We start from the raw sequence: 22,339 nt of genomic DNA on the forward strand, positions 1-22,339 counted from the left end.
TTTCAGGGATGTGCTTTGCTAACAGCAGGGCTGTGTTTGCACCCCTGGGGCAGTCAGTTCCAGGTGTACTGGATGCCTCTCCAGGTGGAAGGCTTGCTGATCACGCCTTGGGTCTCCAGCCGACGAACCAGGTTCCGGATGGGAATCGGGGACTCTCGGCTGGTGCGATACTGTCGCTGATGCACCCCTGATACCATGAGCCGGTGATTAAGGACTCTCTAAGACTCGGTTTTGGAGTGTCAAAGCAGGCATTCTTTATTGCAGCGCTGGGCGCACAGGGGATCGCTCCGCCTAGAGTGCGCGCCGAGTTGCTCAACTACAAAGGCTACAAGCAATCAGAATATACACATTAATTACATTTCCCAGAAATGACTAACATACTCCTATTAGCACCTACAACTCATTAATATGTAAATGTCCCTGATGCATGCGCATCCGTGTCCGTTGGTGGTCTTCCAGGGTCCTCTGGTGGTCGTCAATAGTCTTCCTCACCGTGTCTGCTGGTTGAACTCGGGTACAGTTGCACCCGCGCACACTCCGTTCGTCTTTTGGCTTAGTTTGCAACTCCAGTTCTCACCAAACTAGCTTATTCTAGCATCTCTCCCATCTACTCTCCTCAAGGATACAACGTCTCAAGACTTCCTTGTATCCAACTAAACCCAGCAGACGTCTAACCCATCCGCTTACAAAGCGTTTCAAACTTAGCTACGTTACTCCAGTAAGGAGGGAACCAGATGTTCTTTTCAACCGGGTATCAGTGAGGCCTGAGGGGCTTTCCACCCCAGCCTTTTGTGCTGTTCAAGGCTACTGTATCACCAGCGAGGGTATCACCCTGGCAGCAGCCATTGGGTGTTCTTTAACCTTCTTTAACCTTTAACCTGTTCTTTAACCTTCAGCAGTCCCGCCACAGAAGGGTCAGCTGAAAGACCAGATAAGGCAGGCAGCTGTGTCATGTCCTCAGTCCCTCCAGCTGCCATACCAAAAGCCCACCCGTACACTTTTGGGTCTTTGAAATACCCTCTCTTGAGATAGTTTACGCCAAGGATGCGCGGAGCGCCTGGGCCAGTCACAACGGGGTGCATCTGCCATTTATTCCCAGGCCGGCTCACTTGCAGTCAGTTCTTGAGACCTGTCACACCAGAAACAGCAACAGATTTTGTTCCTTTATGATTCAATGGCAACAGGGTACACTGCGCACCGGTGTCCACCATGTCTTTATGCTTTTGTGGCTCTAATACGCGAGGACATCGAATCCACAGAGCCCAATAAACTCGGTTATCCCTCTCCTCCTCCTGGCTGGAGGCAGGGCACCTCTAATGTTGAGGGCTGCCCCGTCTGGTGAATTTCCCGCTGGGGGTGTAGCGCTTGGTCATCAGCGCAGGTCGCCCCCCGCCCCGGCCCGCGCTGGGCTGCAGTAAATGCGTTTTCCGTTCCAGAGTCTGCTCAGCGTGGAGAAGCCCAAAGGCCGGCTGCAGTTTCTCCTCACAGGGGCTGAGAAGAATTGCCAGGTCCCCGTTCCTCTCAGAATGGCTTTAGGTGATTATGAGGAAATTCTCAAGTGCTACGAATTACGTGAAACGATTGGAACAGGTAGGCCTGATCCGTGGGCACAACCCGATGCGCGCGCCCTGTCTGACCGCTCTCGTGCTTCCCTAAGCACACGTTAACTGTTGCTGTCGAAGGCACGGGGCACGTTTCTGTTGTGTGTTTTGCGTGGCAGAGCTCTGGCAGTGTCACTGAAAGTTGGCGTCAGTGATCGCTTCTTGCTCTAGTGAAGACGCTGCCTGCGGTGTGTGTGACACATCCGCTGCCCCTGTGAGATTATAGGCAAGAAAACGTGTCCTCACGCTGAGCTTTCAACGTCTCTTTTTCCAATCCTAGGTGGGTTTGCAAAGGTGAAACTCGCACGCCATCTCCTCACTGGTGAGAAGGTTGCCATAAAAATCATGGACAAACTTGCTCTGGGGGTAAGCCATGAGATACTTACAAGTTGGTGGGACCTTCCGCTGCCCTTGCGGAGTTCTTGAGAACACAGGGGTGCGACGTGTCAAAAGGCAGCCTGCCTGCCCTTTGGGCTATTGGTGGATGCTGTAGTCTTGAAAGAATATTAATCTCGTGGCCTCTTGTGGGGAGGGCGACATTCTCTGGCTGTAAAATTGAGGATGCCAAGGATGCACAGAGCGCCTAGGCCAGTCACAAGAGTCCCCAGGAGGATGGGGCCAGGCTTTTTTCAGAGGTGCCCCGGGACAGGACAAGGGGTAACGGGCACAAACTTGACCATGGGAAGTTCCACCTCAACATGAAGAGGAACCTCCTTACTTTGAGGGTGGCAGAGCCCTGGCACAGGCTGCCCAGAGAGGTGGGGGAGTCTCCGTCTCTGGAGACATTCCAAACCCGCCTGGACACGTTCCTGTGCCACCTGCTCGGGGTGACCCTGCTCTGGCAGGGGGGTGGACGGAATGATCTCCAGAGGTCCCTGCCAACCCCTGCTAATCTGGGATTCTGTGATGAGAATAGCTGACGTGCAAGAACATTATTTTTGGCAAATCAAATTACATAGTTGCAATTCTATTCCATACAATAAAGGGAGAAGCCAGATCAAGGCTCAGACACAAAAATCCAGCCCACCAGCAAGACAATGCTTCTCCTGAAATTCAGTTTCCTACCTTCTTACAGGACCCAGCTAGAGTACTGCAAAGGACAACTGAAGACAGAAACAAACGCACAAAATATTGATAGGAAAAGTAGCACAGTGTAACAAAATGCAGCAGCTATGCCTTTTCGCACGAGGCACAGCTCAACAGGTTCTGCCATCAGGAAAGCAAAGACCTCTTGTAATGCTTAGCAATGTCTGTTCCCAGCGTATTCCAGCACCAATACCTACCGTGATCTTCCTGTAGACTGCCATGAGGCTGTTATCATCAAAGGGGAGAAAGCCACACAGCAGAGCATACAGCAGGACTCCCATGCTCCAAATATCCGCCTACAAAATAAACGCAAGTGGAAGTTGCGAACATGATCTATCCAAAACAGGGTAGACAGGTAATATTGTCCCCCTTTGGCAAAGCCCACATACAGCTCATGTGAAGTAGGCTCCTTAATTCTGGACAGAATGCTTACATTCCAAGTGCGAGCGCGCAACCCAAACTCCATTTTCCATTCACTCAAGCTAGAGCACCAGTAAAACAAGTATCCTCCCCTCAGGTCACTAAATTGCTGCATTACCTTCAATCTACAAGGATTTTGCTGGCAAAAATGAAATCCAACTAGGAATCGCACGGGATTTCCTATGGTAACGTATTACGGATGACAGCCGCCGCCAGCACAGGTGCCATCAACCTGAAAGCCCTGCTGCTTCTTCTCTGCTCGTAGAGGCACGACAAGGTCCACATGCCTCATACCGCCTCATACTGTAATCCCCACTTAGACCATAGGTAAGGAGGCTCGCAAAGCACCAGACTTCACGCAAAACAAGAAAGAAAGCAGGAGTGAGAGGCTGAGGACAGTGGTGCAAAAGTATGCAAAAGGAAAAAAGACCGACTCCATCCCACGGCCCAACAATTTAGGAAGTTTGAAGGGATTGCAACGACAACAGTTTGGATAGATGAACAAAGGCGAGTACCACGTTCTAGACATGGAATCAAAGCTGGATAAACTCCACGGTTTTTCTCTCTCAAATTTTACTACGCTGCACAGTATGAAGAGAGCAAGTTTCCATACACGACCGGATTACAACTATGCAAACAGCTTGAATTTAGGATCTTTGGGCGAGTCTCTGCATTGCCCTCTGAAGTCAAACGCGCGGTTTTTATGTGCGTGCAGCAGCTAATTTAGCTCTACTCTGTGAGAGCAACTGATACTCTTACCTTTGGCTTGGCACAAAGTCCGAAGTCTATCAGCTTCAAATTATGCTCCTTGTCAATCAGCAGATTTTCCTGGTAACAGAGAAAGCGGTAACGAATGCTTCTATAACCTAAGTATCCAAGGGAGCACGTTTTCTTTCACCTTATTGCTTCGTGTTGTTAGCAGCTAGAATTTACCTAAATCGCTCCTCTGGAGATTTTGATCGGTTGTTACCAAACATACCCCGTATTCCAGATGGGGAACCCCAGTTCCTACCTGCTGAGAAGGGTCTGGGGGGTGGGGCAGGGCTGATAGACAGCAACCTGGATGTGAGGCAGCAGCCTGCTCTGGCAGAAAAGGCAGTCGGCAATGTCACGGACTGTGTTCAAAGGAGCACAGCGAGTCGGCTGGCGGAGTCACTCCAGTCCTCCGTTCAGCACAGCGACAACAGCGCAACCAGCTTCTGCCCCCCGCGCAGGAAGGCCATACAACTGAAGTAAGCTCTGGGGATTGCCAGCAGTGTGCTCAGGGGGCTGGAGCGCTTGCTCAACGAGAGGCTGGGGGAAAGGTGTTCCTTCAGCCTGTAGACGAGCAAGCTTCAGCGGAGATGTCGTGGCAGCCTTTTAATACCTCCCCGGAGGGCAGGAAGACAGAACTCGCCTCTTCACAGCAGCGCACGGTGGGAGAATTGACAGACAACAGGCATGGAGAGAGGTTCAGACTGGAACTAAGGAAATGCCTTTCTCCTCATAAGGACAGTGAAGGGCTCAACAGATTGCCCAGAGAGATCGTGCTGCCTCATCCTTGGGAGAGGTCGAAGATGTGACACGGATAAGGCCCAAGAAGCTTGGTCAGACACTGCTTTGAGCGGAAGGTTCCAACAGAAGCCTCTAGAAGCCACTTCCCACCCAAGTTATCACACAAGCCTATGAATCCGTCCGCTCGCCAACTGCAAAGCCAGCTCCTTCACAAAGGTACATACGATGCTTTGTTTGGGGAGAAGTTCTTCGGAGGCAAAGATTTCAGGAGCTCTCTAGGAAAACGCTTGTGCGCTAAAACAGTTGCTTTTCTCAGAGATGCCAGCATCTGTAAAAATGCAAATTTCTAACCCCGTCAAGGAGAAAGGGACTCAGGTCTTCCATTACCTACACTGATGCTTAGGGATGATGATGCCCTAAACCCTGCAATGACAGCAAAGCCACAGGATGGGTCCAGTCGCCTGCAGCTCCCCCTGCACCTTCTGTCTAACCACCGCTTGTTTAAATTATCCGTGTCACTTTTTCCTTTGGGCATGCACATACAGCGGTTTGCACAACAAAAGGCACAACAAAAGGCATAACAAAAAGCGGTGGCACCATAAAGTCTCTCTACAGGTACAAGCTGCAACGAAGGGGAGAAAAAAACGTCTAAGTAACATTCCAAGTCAGATTCCTCTCTCCGCTCCACTCACAGCTGAAGCATGTTGTTCTGCTTCCCTTTCAGAGGAAGCTGAGGGAAGCTCCTTCCTCAGATACAGACACATCCAGCTCAGCTGAGGAACACAGTAGCAAGCTGAAACAATGCTCTTTCAGAAGACGCTAGATAAAGAGCTCTAAGCACCAGAGAACAGAGAAGGCATAACTTACTCCAGCTCCTAATGGAGAAATGAAAGCGAGGGTTCGTTATCACTCATGCAAATCTAGCTACTCTTCAGGCTTACTGGTTTGAGGTCCCTGTGGGCATATCCCTGGCTGTGAACATAAGCAATCGCCGAAACAATCTGCCGAAAAAACACACGAGCTTCCTCTTCTGAAAGGCGATCCTTAGAAATGATGTAATCAAAGAGCTCTCCTCCAGGACAGTACTGCACAAAGACAGGAAAAAGAGAATACCTTGAGAATACAGTAAGGAAATCCAAACAGCAGTGCGAGGACGCTCTTCCATCCCTCTGCGTTATCATGGTAGCGCCCAGGTGTCCCCCAAACGTGCCCTCAGCCGGCATCGCAGCAGACCAGAGCAGCCGAGGAGCCTGACTATTGCCTGATGCGCTGCGACAGATACATCACACTAATGGCACAGCCACACAAACTGCCCAGGAGGTGACAACCACGCCAGAGTTCCAGGGCCCTACGTACCCTCCTGGTGCTCTTTTAAAATAACTGAAGCACAAGGTAGCAATTACAGTTATTTCACTTCTTGTCAACAGCAAAGAGCGGCTTTTACAGGAAGAGAGAACATGCACATCATTCAGGTAACTTCCTAAGAATTGTTTCGTTTGAACTCTGTTATCAGCTACTGCTACAGCGAAAACCAGGAACCTTTGCCACAGGAGAAACACCGTTGCTTACCTCTAGGACCATGAACATTTTCTCAGATGTCTCTATCACGTGATACAACTGGCAAATATGCTGGTGCCTTAAATTCTTCATGGCATCAATTTCTATTTTAACACGAGGCAAGTCATCCTAAGAGACCACAACAGCAAGCCATGAAATTGCCAGCTACTGGGAAGGCTTGTCCATCACAGTAAGCACCAGACTACCGTGCAATACAAAGTTCCACAGCGCGAAGACGACAGCACCCAATTCAAGTGCCCAAATTCAACCCAGCAGCAGCTCTGCCGTTACTCTCCTACAATTCCGGCACATTGATCAGCCGAACCCAGAGGGGCAGCCGAAAAACAGCTAGTATTCTCACCAGCGTTCTGTTCAAATTACTGTAATAATCTGTAACTTCCTCAATTTTACAGCCAGAGAATGTCGCCCTCCCCACAAGAGGCCACGAGATTAATATTCTTTCAAGACTACAGCATCCACCAATAGCCCAAAGGGCAGGCAGGCTGCCTTTTGACACGTCGCACCCCTGTGTTCTCAAGAACTCCGCAATGGCAGCGGAAGGTCCCACCAACTTGTAAGTATCTCATGGCTTACCCCCAGAGCAAGTTTGTCCATGATTTTTATGGCAACCTTCTCACCAGTGAGGAGATGGCGTGCGAGTTTCACCTTTGCAAACCCACCTAGGATTGGAAAAAGAGACGTTGAAAGCTCAGCGTGAGGACACGTTTTCTTGCCTATAATCTCACAGGGGCAGCGGATGTGTCACACACACCGCAGGCAGCGTCTTCACTACAGCAAGAAGCGATCACTGACGCCAACTTTCAGTGACACTGCCAGAGCTCTGCCACGCAAAATACACAACAGAAACGTGCCCCGTGCCTTCGACAGCAACAGTTAACGTGTGCTTAGGGAAGCACGAGAGCGGTCAGACAGGGCGCGCGCATCGGGTTGTGCCCACGGATCAGGCCTACCTGTTCCAATCGTTTCACGTAATTCGTAGCACTTGAGAATTTCCTCATAATCACCTAAAGCCATTCTGAGAGGAACGGGGACCTGGCAATTCTTCTCAGCCCCTGTGAGGAGAAACTGCAGCCGGCCTTTGGGCTTCTCCATGCTGAGCAGACTCTGGAACGGAAAACGCATTTACTGCAGCCCAGCGCGGGCCGGGGCGGGGGGCGACCTGCGCTGATGACCAAGCGCTACACCCCCAGCGGGAAATTCACCAGACGGGGCAGCCCTCAACATTAGAGGTGCCCTGCCTCCAGCCAGGAGGAGGAGAGGGATAACCGAGTTTATTGGGCTCTATGGATTCGATGTCCTCGCGTATTAGAGCCACAAAAGCATAAAGACATGGTGGACACCAGTGCGCAGTGTACCCTGTTGCCATTGAATCATAAAGGAACAAAATCTGTTGCTGTTTCTGGTGTGACAGGTCTCAAGAACTGACTGTAGTTCGGCCAAAGTGAGCCGGCCTGGGAATAAATGGCAGATGCACCCCGTTGTGACTGGCCCAGGCGCTCCGCGCATCCTTGGCGTAAACTATCTCAAGAGAGGGTATTTCAAAGACCCAAAAGTGTACGGGTGGGCTTTTGGTATGGCAGCTGGAGGGACTGAGGACATGACACAGCTGCCTGCCTTATCTGGTCTTTCAGCTGACCCTTCTGTGGCGGGACTGCTGAAGGTTAAAGAACAGGTTAAAGGTTAAAGAAGGTTAAGAACACCCAATGGCTGCTGCCAGGGTGATACCCTCGCTGGTGATACAGTAGCCTTGAACAGCACAAAAGGCTGGGGTGGAAAGCCCCTCAGGCCTCACTGATACCCGGTTGAAAAGAACATCTGGTTCCCTCCTTACTGGAGTAACGTAGCTAAGTTTGAAACGCTTTGTAAGCGGATGGGTTAGACGTCTGCTGGGTTTAGTTGGATACAAGGAAGTCTTGAGACGTTGTATCCTTGAGGAGAGTAGATGGGAGAGATGCTAGAATAAGCTAGTTTGGTGAGAACTGGAGTTGCAAACTAAGCCAAAAGACGAACGGAGTGTGCGCGGGTGCAACTGTACCCGAGTTCAACCAGCAGACACGGTGAGGAAGACTATTGACGACCACCAGAGGACCCTGGAAGACCACCAACGGACACGGATGCGCATGCATCAGGGACATTTACATATTAATGAGTTGTAGGTGCTAATAGGAGTATGTTAGTCATTTCTGGGAAATGTAATTAATGTGTATATTCTGATTGCTTGTAGCCTTTGTAGTTGAGCAACTCGGCGCGCACTCTAGGCGGAGCGATCCCCTGTGCGCCCAGCGCTGCAATAAAGAATGCCTGCTTTGACACTCCAAAACCGAGTCTTAGAGAGTCCTTAATCACCGGCTCATGGTATCAGGGGTGCATCAGCGACAGTATCGCACCAGCCGAGAGTCCCCGATTCCCATCCGGAACCTGGTTCGTCGGCTGGAGACCCAAGGCGTGATCAGCAAGCCTTCCACCTGGAGAGGCATCCAGTACACCTGGAACTGACTGCCCCAGGGGTGCAAACACAGCCCTGCTGTTAGCAAAGCACATCCCTGAAATGTTATTAGTAGCTAGGGTTGGAAGGCCTTATGGGAGTTCTCACAAATAATGAAGATTCTACCCCCGACTTTATCAGGCATGAGCTAATTAAAAGAACTCCTCATCAAGGGAGGCAAGTCGTGCATCATTCTCCAGGAAGCACGTGGAGCGTAAGGACCTTGAGGATGGTACTAATCTACGTGTTTTGAGACGTTTAGCCGACTTGTCAGGAAAGTGAAAATTCTTAGTGTCCCAAGCTGAACTACCTTCATTAGAATACTAAAAATCACGCCCATAGGTCAAGACAACCCTTGCCCAGGTGAAGACCCTTCCCTTGAGCATGTGTGGTAGCTGTAACTTGACGGTGTAACTGTATGTGAGTTACTAACCAATCAAATAGGGGTGGGAGGTACTAACGTTATAGCGATGTTGTAAAACGTGTATAAAAATCACACGGAGAGTTCTGATGGCTGTGCATGACAGGAGGAGGTATCCCCCATGCACCCGGTGCTGTAAATAAACTAATGTCGGCTTTCTAAACCCCAGAGCTGGTTTAGAGAGCGATAATTTCGTTATGGATGTAGATAACCCACTATTTGCCATGGCCCGATCCAGACGGCACTGGGGAAGGGGGGAGCTGCAGAACACCGGCAGTACGTCGATGACATCATTGTGTGGGGTAATACAGCAGAAGAGGTTTTTAAGAAAGGTAAGAAGGTAGTCAAGATTATTTTGAAAGCAAGTTTTGCTACACAAAGAGCCTGAAGTAGCCAGTTCTTAGGAATCGGGTGGCAGGATGGGTGTCGCCAGATCCCAAGGGATGCGATTAACAAAATAACATCTATGTCCCCACCTACGAACAAAAAGGAAGCACAAGCCTTTTTAGGTGTGGTGGGTTTCTGGAGAATGCACATGCCAGGTTGTAGTCAGATTGTGAAACCTCTCTGTGAAGCGACTCAAAAGAAAAAGGAGTTTACGTGGGCTCCTGAGCAACGACAGGCCTTGGAGGCAAATTCAACAAGAGACTGTGCGTGCAGTAGCCCTTGGAGCACTCCAAACAGGATGGGATGTTAAAAATGTGCTCTGTACAACAGCCAGGAACAATGGCCCTGCCTGCAGCCTCTGGCAGAAAGCACCAGGGGAGACTGGAGGTCGACCCCTAGGATTCTGGAGTCGGGGATGCAGAGGATCCGAGGCCAACCGTACCCCAACTGAGGAAGAAATCTTGGCGGCATATGAAGGAGTTGGAGCTGCTTGAGGGGTAACTGGTACCGCTCCTCCTGGTGCCCCGATGATCAGTGCTGGGCTGGATGTTCAAGGCTAAAGTTCCTTCTGCTCGTCAGGCCGCTGATGCTACCTGGAGTAAGTGGGTTGCCTTAATCGCTCAGCGAGCTTGAATAGGAAACCCAAATCGCCCAGGAATCGTAGAAGTGATCACAAACTGTCCCGAAGGCAGAGACTTTGGAATGCCACCAGAGGAGGTGGTGACCCGTGCTGAGGAAGCCCCACCGTACAATGCGCTCTCAGCTAATGAGAAGGCAAGTACGCCTTGTTCACTGATGGGTCTTGTGTATTGTAGGAAAGCATCGAAGGTGGAAAGCTGCTGTGCGGAGTCCTACACGACAAGTCGCAGGAGCTGCTGAAGGACAAGGTGAATGGAGTCAATTTGCAGAGGTAAAAGCCGTCCAGCTGGCCTTAGACATTGCTGAACGAGAAAAGTGGCCGACACTCTATCTCTATGCCGACCCATAGATGGTGGCCAGTGCTCTGTGGGGACGGCTGAAACAGTGGAAGCAGAGCAACTGGCGGCGCAGAGGTAAACCCCTCTGGGCTGCTGAAGTATGGCAAGATATTGCTGACCAGCTGGGGAAACTAGTGGTGAAGGTACGTCATGTAGATGCCCATGTACCCATGAGGCGAGCCACTGAAGAACATCGAAATAATCAGCAAGTGGATCAGGCTGCTAAGATTTTCCAGACACGTTTGGACTGGGAACGTAAAGGTGAACTGTTTTTAGCTCGGTGGGCCCACGACACTTCAGGTCACCAAGGGATGCAACATACAAATGGGCTCGTGACCGAGGGGTGGATTTAACCACGGATGCTATCGCGCAGGTTACCCCTGACTGCGAAACATGCGCTGACGTCAAGCAAGCTAAACGGTTGAAGCCTTGGGGGTGTGGGGGATGATGGGTGAAATATAAATACGGGGAGGCCTGGCAAATAGACTACATCACGCTCCCTCAGACCCGTCAGGGTAAGCGTTACGTGCTTCCAATGGTGGAAGCAAGCACCAGATGGTTGGAAAGCTACGCCGTACGCCACGCCACTGCCCGCGATACCATCCTGGGCCTTGAAAGGCAAGTCTCGTGGCGACATGGTGCTCCAGAAGGAACCGAGTCAGCCAATGGGACTCATTTCAAACACAGTCTTATAAGTACTTGGGCCAAAGAACGTGGCGTTGAGTGGGTATGTCATATCCCCTGTCACGCACCAGCTTCCAGGGAAGTTGAGCGATACGATGGATTGTTAAAAACTACCTGAATGCAATGGGTGGTGGATCCTTTAAAAATTGGGACAAGCCTTTAGCACAAGCCACCTGGTTAGTTAACACCAGGGGATCCATCAATCGAGCTGCTCCAGCTCAATCAGGCCTTTTACGTATAGTAGAAGGGGATAAAGTCCCTGTGGTGCGTGAAAGGAATACGTTAGGGAAAACTGTTTGGGTTTTTCCTGCCTCAGGCCAAGGCAAACCCGTTTGTGGGACTCTTTTTGCTCAAGGACCTGGTTGCACTTGGTGGGGGATGCTGAAGAACGGAGAGGATCAATGTGTACCCCAAGGAAATTTGACCCCGGGTGGGAATACTTAATTCTGAATCGCATGATATTGTCATATGACACTAACGGTGTTCTATCAGTGTTTTTCAGGGTAACGTAGTAGTAATGAACCTGAACCAACTTCATCAAGTGTCATCCAGCAAAACTCTTTGAGATGGACATGCTACCCAGGGGCATGGCCCACAATGAATTTCATTCATCTTTCCTACCCTGAGAGTCTACTATGGTAGACGAAACGCTACAGTTATGAACTAAATGGACTCAGTGAACTTTTCTGTATAAAGTCAAGATATAACTGAGTAACCTCCGTCTGTCTGTCTGTCTGTCTGTCTATCGATCGATCTACGCGTGCGTGTAGGTTTGATAGATAAACGTATCAGTGATCTGAGCACGACGCAAATGGTATGGAATAAGGAGTGGAATGTCCTGGTTTGAGGTAAAACCAAACCAACTGTGCGTTCAGTCATTTTACTTCTGAGCTAGGCCTCTTCTCACTCTGAAATTAACAGCACGTTGTGCCGAAAACGGTTCGTTCTCGGTGCGATAAGACCAACGTTTGCAGCTTGTGCCGAGGAGCGGCACGCAGGGAGGCTCTTGCTTATACTTACTGCCGTAACACCCAAGCTCAGCTCATTTCGTTATTTGCCCCGTTGGAGGGTGGGAAGCGGAAAAGCGCAGAGGGGTCCCACCTGCGGGGAGGGGAGGAGCGGACGGGACAGGGGACCCCAAACTGGCCAACAGGGTATTCCAGCCCACCTGTCCCATGCTCAGTATGAAAGCTGAGGGATCAAAGGGTCAGCTCGCTCTCTTCAATGGGCAGCGTCCCAGCAGGGCCCTGTCTGTTCGTCGGCCTGGGATCCCCACCCGCGTGCTCCCGGCTCCGGCTCTGGAATCCAGCTCCCACCCGTCTCCGAGTCCAGTCTGGGACTTCCCCAGTGCCTGCCGGTGACGGCATCCTGGGAGCTTGGTACGGCTTTGTATATGCTGTGTCTATTTCATTATTTCCTTTTTATTTTATTATTAATATCACATTAAAGTGGTTTACTTTCTTCTAAACTCGTAAGTCTCTTTATGTCTCCTCCTCCTCTCCCTGTGCAAGACGTGGGGGGAGAGCATCTGTCGCCGGCCATCGGCCAATGTGGCCAAAACTGTGAGAGTTACCGACACCATTCCCATCCCAAACCCAAAGCACAGCGCTGCGCCAGCTGCCGCAAGAAGGTCGATTCCATCCCAAACGAAACCAGCACCCAGTAACTCGGGATATCAATAATAATAATCAGTAATTTTAATATCAGTAAACATCTAGGTATGCTCGGGTTCCTCAGGCAGTCTCGGACCTGATCCTCCCCAACGATGGGAAGGATTCATGCTCCTGGCAGAGGTCTGGACGTATTTCTGCAGGTGGGTGGTGGCAGGATGCCCTTTGACCACACAGCCGGGTTTCAGGCCTCAGGCCAAAGGGGCCGCAGAGTACTGCCTGCGGCAGGGGACGTGCGCAGAGGGACCGCAGGCTGCGGCCAGAGCCAGCGGTGGGCTGACTCCCCTGGGAGAGCCCAGGTCCCAGCGGGGGGCAGGATGGGCTGCCCCTCCCGGCAGGGGTGGCGGGTCACAATGGGCCCTTGGTGACCTACCCTTGTGACAGCTGGTGATGTCCAGCAGCATGCGCATGGCAGCCCCACAGTGTCCCGGACACTCGTGAAGAGTGGACATGGGTGATCCGGCACGTGCGAGAGTCCCTGTGCGCAGAACGCGTGTTTCCCTGCGACCCCTGCCACGTTCCCCCCCCAGGGCCAGGGTGTCCCGCAGCAGGTAGGAGTGCGGCTCTGGGCCGGGCCAGGGCCACAGGGACCCCAGGGCACCCGGGCCCAGCAGGCCCTTCCGCAGGGGCTGGGGGCAGGAGAGCCGGCGCCAGGGCCGGCTGGGCGAGGGGGGACTGCCCGCTGGAAAACGGCGTCCTGCAGGAGTTCCCCCCAGCCCTGCCCAGCCCCTGCCACCCACCACCTCCCTGCTCGGGCCAGGCCGCACCGCGCTGGGGCCGCTCGCCGTGGGCAGCCCCCTCCCCACCCTCAGCCCTCTCCTCTGTCCCGCAGGACGGCGAGCGGTTGCCCTCGGAGCAGCCCTGCACCTGAGGCGGCAGAGGACCAAAGGGCCGGGGTGGCCGCCGAGGACCATCAGCGGCCAGAAAGCCCCAGGCAACGCCGGGTGCAGAGCGAGGACTTGGGCTGCGCCAGCCTCCTCATGCTCCAAGCGGAGGAGGAGAAGAGCCCCGGCATCCCCGCCATGAGTGAGTAGCGAGAGGACCCCAGGGGACCACCTCCAGCCTCGGGGCAGAGAGCAGGGCAGGGAGAGGCCGCTGGGCCGGCGGGAGGCAGCAGTGCTGCCGGGCTGGGGCCTTTCCCGCCCTGCTGCCAGCACCATCCCGGGGGAGACGGGGCAGCAGCACCCCGGGCCAGGGCTCGCTGGGAGCAGGGCAGCGGGCGCAGGGCTGGAGAGGGGGCCCCTCTCTTCCCTCTGCCTCCTGCCGCGGCTACAGCTCTCCCCGCGCTTGTTCCTCATCAGGTGGAGCTGCTTCTGCCGCCAGCTGCTGGCTGAAGGGCGAGGAGAAGGAAGCCCACACCTACGTCTTGGCCTTCCTCGACGGCACCCAAAGGGTAACGGCAGCCTTTGCCAGGCAGGCTCTGCCCGCGGCTGCCGGCCGCGTGCTGCCGTGCCTGCTGCCTGCGCGCGGGCCCTAGGGGGACTGCTGGCTGTGCAGGGCTGCTCCCCCCCCGGCCCCCTGCGCCATCGCTGCACCCCTCGAGGCCCCGCTCCTGCTGGCCCTGCTCTGGCCCTCATCCTCCCTCTCTGTCTCTCTGCTCCCTGGCTGTCAGGAAGAGGCCTCCAAGGTGAGGTTCCTGGTCTCCATCCGCATGCTCTGCACAGCCTGGCTGCAGGGCAGGTACCGGCCCAACCTCAGATCAGTGCATGAGCTGGTGGAGAAAATGGAGGTGAGGGCACCCAGCGGGGCCGAGGGAGAGGGCAGCGCTGGCTGAGCGCTGGCTGAGCGCCAGCCCAGCGGTAAAGACAGCACACGTGCCCTTGGGCACAGGGGAGGGCGAGACGGGCCTCCCTGGGCACAGCCCTGCCTGCCACGGGGCCAGTGCCACGCGAGGGGCTGCCCTGGGGGCCAGTGCCCGCCCTGCAGACTGGTGCTGGCCGCTGGCAGCCCTGCTGCTCCATCCTGCCCGTGCTCTCCCTCTCCAGGCCCTTTGGAAAAAGGAGTCTCCTCACAGCACGGATGCCGTGATGTGGCAGGAAGCCATGCTTGCCATCGCCGCAATGAGGTACCTGCCCCAGACCCTGACCTGGCCAGGGCCCCCCACGGCGTGGGCCTGCTGGCAGCAGGCATCTCCCATCCCGGCAAGACCCTGGCACCACTGCCTTTGGGCCTCTGCTCTCCCTCACGCTTGGCCCCCCATGGGTGCGCCAGATGGGAGGGCAGAGGCTGCCCGGGGGCTCCCCGCTACCTCTTAGCTCTTCCCCAGAAGGGAGAGGCAGGAGGCGGAAAGGGGCTCGGGCTCCCCCGGCCAGGACCGCCCTCTGTCCCTGCCTCAGCGGCACCGGGGAAGGAGGACGTGCCTCCAGGCATCCCTTCCCCACCTCGTACGGGTACCACCCTGGGGACTGCCAGCCCCGACGCCTGCGACCACCTTCCCGACGTGGAAACCCCGGCATCCAACCGGCACCTTCTCTCCTTGCAGCGAAGACACTGAGGGCCTGGTGCACGAGAACTTCTGCCCCTGCATCCGTGACATCTGCTGTCTTGACCCAGCAGAGAACGGGGACGGCCAAGGCGCTTCCCTGGATGCTGCGGTAAGCCCGGGTTTGAGCTACGGGGAGATCCTGCCACTCAGTCCCCGCACACGTTTTCCTAGCCGCCTCTGGCTGCAGGAAGACAACAGGGGAAGAAGGAAGAGCAGGGAGAGCCTGAGGCCTCTCCCGGGCGCAGCGGGCAGCTGAAGCCCGCCTCGGGTGGAAGGCGTTCAAGCCAGCTCCCTGCAAGGAAGAAGGGCCAGGGCAAGCGTGCCACCTGCTCTGTCCTCTTGCAGATCCTGAAGACTCTGAACGGAGTGCTGGAGGTGGTGATGTCTGGTGCTTCGCCGAGTTCCACCCTGTTGAGATTGGAGATGATCTTGCAGGTGAGGCATTTGCCAAGAGCGGGGCTCTCGGGGTCCCTTCCTTGCCCTACCCGAAAGAGAGGTGGCCTTCTGGAGTGTGCACGGCCCAGCCTGGAACCGGAGCAGTAGAAGGAGTCCCAGCATCCTTCCCCGCTCCCCTGCTCTGGCAGCTGGCGCTGCTGAGCCACTGCCCTTGCCGCCCGCCCCGTGCCTGCTCTCCTCCCCAGAGGGCAGCAGGGCAGAGAGCTGCTGGGACGTGGCCTGGTGCGAGGGGAGTCCAGCCCTGAAGCTGCGGGGGCAGAGGTGCTGGCACCTGCCTGGGGCAGGCCCCCCTGGGGGTTCCTGTCCTCCCGCAGAGGGGACACGTGGCCATCTCTGGAGGGGCGTGTGGGAAGGGGCAGAGGTGGTTGGGAGGGTGGGATCCGGCTACCTCCCTGACTGCCGCAGGTCACCAGCTGTTGGCAATGGTCCCCGAGGCTGTGAGGTGGCCGGACCCTGATCCAGGCTTCCCCCTGTGCAGGGGAAGCCTCAGCAGCACATGGTGTTAACCCAGCAGGCGCGCGGCAGAGCCACCGCTCTGGCTCGTTTCCCAAGGATGACCGTCCGCTTTTGCCTTCCCAGGTCCTGATGCCCCTCATGACATCCCCGGAGGTGGCTAGGCGCCAGAGGGCTGTGCGGAGGATTGTCAACCTCACCCAGTTCCTGACACTCTCTTGCATGCGGGAGGTAAGGGGCCTGCAGTGCAGGCGACCTCTCGGCACCCCTCACCGCGTCCTGCTGCCCCAGCGTAGCCGGTAGCGCTGGGCTCCCCGCAAGGGAAGCCTGGCCTGAGGGCAGGGTATTTGGCAATGCTCAGCCCTGCGCCAGCATCTTTGCCCTTCCCTCTGGGAGCTGCTCCCTCCCGTGCCTTTTTTCCGGGAGCCAGCTCCGTCCCAGGGCGCAGAAGCGTTTTGCAGGCCCGGCCCTGGCAGCCCTCCCTGCCTCCCTGCCTCCCCTGGGCTTCTGCCCAGCACACTGCTCGCCCTGAGACGGCTGCCGCAGGCTGGGTCTCCACGGGGCACAGCACAGGGCAGAGCCCTCCAAAGCTCTGGCTACTGCTCCGTCCTCTCTCCCACAGGACTTGCCCTGCGGAGACAGAAGGAGGTCCTTCTTCCATAGGAAGCCTCTGCCATTCCTGGGGCAGCTGATGGGGCTCCTCACCCTGTGCTGCGCTGAGGAGGACCAGGAGATCAGCGATGGGGCTGCGCAGGCGCTGCGTGCCTTCCACAGGTTCTTCCTGCTGCGAAATGGTAAGAGAGGCCGGGGCGGGCTGGGGCCTCCCAGCCACAAGGACCCAGGCATGGCGCCACACTGCCTCGGCGCACCCCCTCTGCTAGAGGAAGGGGCAGCGAACTCCTGCGAGGCTGGAGCAGGGCAGCAGCTGGGGGCCTGTCCCGAGAACCCTTGGGCTGGAGAGCCTGTGGCAGCGGCACGCCCGGCCTTCTCTCCTCCTCCCGAGCAGAACACCAGACCCCACGCTCCTGCCCTTCTGCAGCCTAAGAGGTGGTTTCCCCTCCTCCCCTGCCACCCCGGCACACCTCCGGCTCCCCACAGAATGGAGAGCCAGGCACAGAGCTCTCCTTCAGGCCCTCGCCTGCTGTCCCCAGCTCTGCCTTGTTCTGGCCACTCATGCTCTGTTTTGCCTCCTTCCCAGCCTACCAGGCAGGAAACCTGAGCCAGAACCTGGTGCTACACGTGGAGCAGGCAACTGATGTCGCCCGCTGGGCCCCGGAGCACGTTGCCAAGGTGGTAACAAGCTCCTTCCTTGCTGGGGGTCTTGGCTGTGGGGCTGGCGGGAGGCTTGGGATGAACCCGTGCATCAGCCGCGGCGAGGGATGGCACGGCCTCCTGCCCATCAGGCTGCAGGGAGCCACCACCTCTCCGCAGGGAGCAGTCCAAGGCTTTAGCCCAGCGTCAGTGCCGCAGCTCTGGCCATTCTGGCCACCGGCGAGCTCTGGTTGCTGGCAGAGCCCACGGTCCCTGCCGCCAGGGCAGTCGGTGTGACGCCTTTCCCCTCCCTCTCTCCCTCAGCTACTTCGGAGACGCTTCCTCCCATCTGAGAAGAGCGACTTTGTCCTCACCATCTTGAAAAACATGGCGGACCCCAGGGTCTCTGACACCCTGCTGGTTGCCAGGTTTCTGGAGCTGGTCTTGAGAGGCTCGTGTTTGGATCTACTCGGGGTAGGCAGTGTGCAGCCGGGTTGCCCTGTGCGCGTGCCCTGCGGGGGCCGTTCCTTCCGCCCCGAGGCCAGGGCTTGCCGTGCCTGACAGGCGTCCCTTGAGGCCAGCAAAGGGTGGCGGGAGGGAAGCAGGTCTTGGTGGCAGTGGGGGCCATGGCTGTGCTCCAGCCCGCTGTCTCCGGCAGGTGGACGACCTTGTGGAGATCATCTATAGGCACCTGGTCTGCGTCAGCAGGCTGCTGCTCCAGGAGATCTTGACGTTCACCCTTCTCCGGCTGGCCGACATCGACAGTTATGAGGTGGTCACTGGCCTGCTGAGGGTTTCCTGGCCCTGTGACAAGTACGTGGCCCATCAGCCTCGGGGGCAGCTCAGGACCTCTGGGGCCTGCCCAGGGAGAAGGGGTGGTGGCCAAGGTGGCTCCGCTGACAGTGTGCTCTGGCTCTGCAGCACTGCCAGGGCCATGTGGAGCACGCTGGCCCATGAGCCCAGCCTCGTGGCCGACCTGCTGAGGGTGCTGATAGAGGTCAGTCACCAATGCAGCAGGCAGTACAGCATCGGGCGACACTACAGCTGCCAAGAACTCCTGGCCGTGAGTGTCTGGACGAGGCTTGCCCCGTCCCACCCAGGGCTGCACGCCCCTCTCCAGCCCCTCCGGCCCGCTCCACCCGCCCCCAAACCCGGCCCTCTCCAGGGCGTCTGGCCCAGGGCCCTCGGGCCACAGCCGGGCAGGGCAGCGCGTGCCGCTCGGCCCCGTGGTGCGCCGGCAGGCCGCCTGTCCCGGCCCTGCTGCCCGGACACCTCTGCAGTGAGAGCCGTCCCGGGCTGTTTCTGCAGGTGGCCAGTGCCATGCGCGAGATCTTCCTGGTGCCCGACAGCCAACGCCACGTGCGGCTACTTTTTGAGGAGCTCTTCATGGCAGTGCTCTTCCAGATCTCCTGCAGCCTGAACAGCTCACGGAAGGGCTGCTGCTGCATTGTCAGTGGGAGCGGGACACATCCTTCAGTGCTCAGGTGCTCCGGCACTCCTCCGGTGCCCCGACCCTGTCCCTGGTCTCTCCCCGGGCCCAGAGCCGGGACGGGGCTCCACGTGTGACCGCGCTTTGCTCTGCCCGCAGGAGCGCAGTGAGCACCATGCAAGCGCTCTTCCAGTGCCTGGGCGGTGCCTCCCTGGTTGAAGTCATCGGGAGTCAGGGGGCCTGGGACATGCTCGAGAGTGCTGAGACCTACCACAGCGGTGTCGCCATGCTGACGAGGTGAGAGCCTGCTCAGCCGCCCTTGCCTGCCCGGGCGTTTCTCCCCTGGTTGGGAAGGGCCGCCTGCACGATCCCCGTCCTCATGGGCAGTGGGACGCCCACCTCTCAGCGCGGTCCCAGAGAGGTTGGCCTGCCCAGCTCGGTGCCACCAATGCCTTCTTCCCCGGGCCAGGGTGCTGCGGCATCAAGTACCGGACTGCTGCGCCACCTTGTCTGAGCAGGCGGTCAAAGGCCTCCTCCAGAGACGGGCCGTGCAGGACGTCGGCGCCATGGTGGTCTTCGTGGAGGTGGGCCTGCTGGCACGCGCTGCCTCTCTGAGGGCAGGCGGGGGGAAGGCAGGCTGCCTGCGTGCGGCAGAGGGCAGAGGGGAGGCGGCCAGGGCCCTCTGCGGACCCTGCTGCCTCCCGCCTGGGCTGTGTCCGGCCCTGGCGCCTTGCCCCGAGCCGTCCGGGAGCTCTGCTGGCTGTGCCGGGCTCTCACTCTGCTGCCGATTGCCTTTCAGCTCCTGGAGTACACCGACTTTGAGCACGTCAATGCCCGGGTCCTGTCCCTCCTCCAGGCCCACCTGAGCAGCGAGGAGGTGCTGCTGCGCAGGCTGGCAGTCAGCAGCCTCGTCACGCTGTCCGGGAGACCCAAGAAGGTGGGCAGGGGCCGCCGGGCACAGTGCGGGTGTCCGCCTGGGGCTGGGCTGCAGGCGCGGTGCGCGCAGCGGCTTGCTCGGGCTTTGCCAGGAATCGGGAGCGGCGGGAGCGCTGCCCGCTGTCCCTGCTGCCCCGTTCAGCGGCCCGTGAGCGCTTCAGGCCAGGCCCTGGGCTGCTCCGCACACGCAGAGACCTCCGCCCGACTGGCCCCGCACCCTCCACACGCAGCGTGGGTCGGCCGGTGCGGTCCTCGATTGCGTCACACAACACAACCACAGAATCACCGAATGATAGGGGTTGGAAGGGACCTCTGGAGACCACGTAGGCCAACCCCCCTGCCAGAGCAGGTTCACCTAGAGTGAAACGGTGTGTTTCTCGTAGGCAGCGACACTGCAAGGCCTGCTGCCAGAGGTCACACAGCGACTGCAGGACGGTGACAGCGACATCACGACAGGGGCTCTGACTGTCCTCGGCAACATGCTGCGCGTGCTGGACAGGCAGACGGCTGGCCCCATCGCTCTGCAGCTGCTCAGGACGCTCCCGCCCCTCTTTGAAAACGTAAGGCGGCGGGAGAGCGGAGGCTTGGATAGCATGCCCGGGGGCGCACGTGTGCCTGGCCCGGGGTGGCGCGTCCCTCTGCGCGCGTGCCCACTGGCCCGAGAGGTGTTCTCCTCCTCACTGCAGAGGGAGAGCCACAAGCATTCGTCTCCTCACCGTGGGCTTGGAGGAGCGGGACTGAGGTCCTCCCCTCTTCCTTCTCTCCTCCTAGGAGTCCAGCGACGTGCGAGAGCACTCCATCCTCCTCTGCAGAGATGCGATGGGGGTGGCAGTCAGCAGCCACAAAAAGCAGATGAGGAAGGACGTGGGGAGGAGCCTGATGATGCCCCTGTTCTTCCACCTGCACGACAGGGACCAGAGCGTGGCTCAGGTGGGGATTTCTAAGCCCTTTGAACGTGCCGCACCTGGGGCCCTGAGGAGGGCTCCGACCCATCCCCGCCTGCAGCCGCAGAGCTGGCAGCAGCTGAGGAGGTGGGCAGGGACGTGTCCTACCCCTGCCCTGCTCGGTCCAGCGGAGCAGAGCAGCAGTGCGCGGCCACGAAGACCGAAGCACTGGAGCCCCCCTGGGCTTCCCAGGGGCGCCTGCAGGTGTCTGAGGCCAGGCCTTGGACCCCCAACCCTTGCCACCCCCCTGTCCTGCCCAGGGACCCCCTGGCAGTCCTGTCCCCTGGGCGGCAGGGCCATCTCCCACTCTCTGCTGCTCTGCAGGCCTCTCGGGAAGCCCTGCTCGGAGCGGCCAAGCTCCTGAAGCGCAGGCAGCTCAGGAAGCTGCTGGAGACGGAGCAGCCATGGAGGCTCGGCGAGTGCCTGGTAAGGGCGGCCTCGAAGCCCCACAGCCAGACTGGAGAAGCCCCTCTCCCCCCCACGCGTTGGAGCTCCCAGCTGGGCCCCTGCCCGCTGCGGCGTCCTGGGCGCGCGAGCAGGGGAAGGCAGGGAAGGCCAGCCCCGGGCGCAGGGGGAGGCTCTGGGCCAACCCTGTCCCCTCCTGCTCTCTCCAGCTGGCGGAAAGCAGCCGCGGCGCGGGGGATTACCTGCGGCAGAGCCTGCCGTACCTGCGGAGCCCACAGCAGCCCTTGCGCGAGGCGGCCGTCAGATTCATCGGTGAGCCACAACCCCGCCGCGGGTCCCTCCCTGCCCCGTGGCAGCTGAGCCCCAGCCACGGCTGCTGCCGAATGCACCGGGCGCCTGCAGAGCCCCGACTGCCCCACGCGGGGCCGGGCGCCCACGGGGCTCCCTGCCGCCCTCTCCCACCCCTGCCCACGCAGGGGCAGCTGCTGGCAGCCTTGCGGGGTCCCTGGCCGCCGCCTTGGGCTTCACCCTCAGGGCACCGGCCTGGGCTCAGCCGGGCCCGAGGGCAGGCGGGCGCGTGGCCAGGCCCGTGGGGTCGGTGGGGGGCAGTTGGGCTGCTGGGGCGGGCAGGCCAGCGGGGTCTGTGACGGGCTGTGTGTGCCTAGGGCTCGCCGGGCGGCAGCTGAGGGATGGGCGCCAGGAGGAGCTCCAGGTCATCTGCGACGGTGAGCGAGGGCAGTGGGGTGTCTGCCGGGGCTGGCGGGGAGCAGGAGAGCCCCTGGTAGGGAGCTCCGGTCCCTGCCCCGGCCGGGGAGGGCTCTGCTCCCTGTGCGGGCAGAGCACAGAGACATTTCGGGGGCACGTGGGGCGCTGGTGTCCAGCACCTTCTGGCGGATGCCAACGCCTCTGGCTCCCTCCTGGCCGTGGGAAGAGCCGGGGGGCCAAGGGGGGCCCTGGCCGGAGGGGTCCAGAGGTCTCTGTGCACCTGGGCTCTGACCTCGGCTCTCTTCCTTTCCACCCCAGCCCTTGAAGGCGCGGTGAACGACGGCAGCGCTTTCGTGTCTTCCCTGGCGGCTCAAACCCTGATGATTATGAAGGCAGTCGTGAGAGAGCCTCCCTCCAGGTTCCGCCTGCAAGCGCCATGCTCCTGGCTCCGGAGGGCGTGGAGGAGGAGGAG

General features: G+C 58.1%; 1 protein-coding gene across 1 annotated transcript; it reads right to left on the bottom strand.

Moving 5' to 3' along the window:
- Positions 1-2,670: 2,670 nt before the first annotated feature.
- Positions 2,671-7,242, bottom strand: LOC128902512 (maternal embryonic leucine zipper kinase-like). Its single transcript, XM_054185668.1, has 7 exons — positions 7,130-7,242; positions 6,753-6,838; positions 6,171-6,287; positions 5,543-5,686; positions 3,867-3,935; positions 2,885-2,983; positions 2,671-2,691 (listed from the first exon to the last, which is right to left on the bottom strand). Exons 1-7 carry the CDS (start codon positions 7,191-7,193, stop codon positions 2,671-2,673), a joined length of 600 nt encoding a protein of 199 aa, XP_054041643.1. The 5' UTR covers positions 7,194-7,242.
- Positions 7,243-22,339: the final 15,097 nt, after the last annotated feature.

This window comes from Rissa tridactyla, chromosome Z (assembly GCF_028500815.1).
Source record: "Rissa tridactyla isolate bRisTri1 chromosome Z, bRisTri1.patW.cur.20221130, whole genome shotgun sequence".
Classification (NCBI taxonomy): domain Eukaryota; kingdom Metazoa; phylum Chordata; class Aves; order Charadriiformes; family Laridae; genus Rissa; species Rissa tridactyla.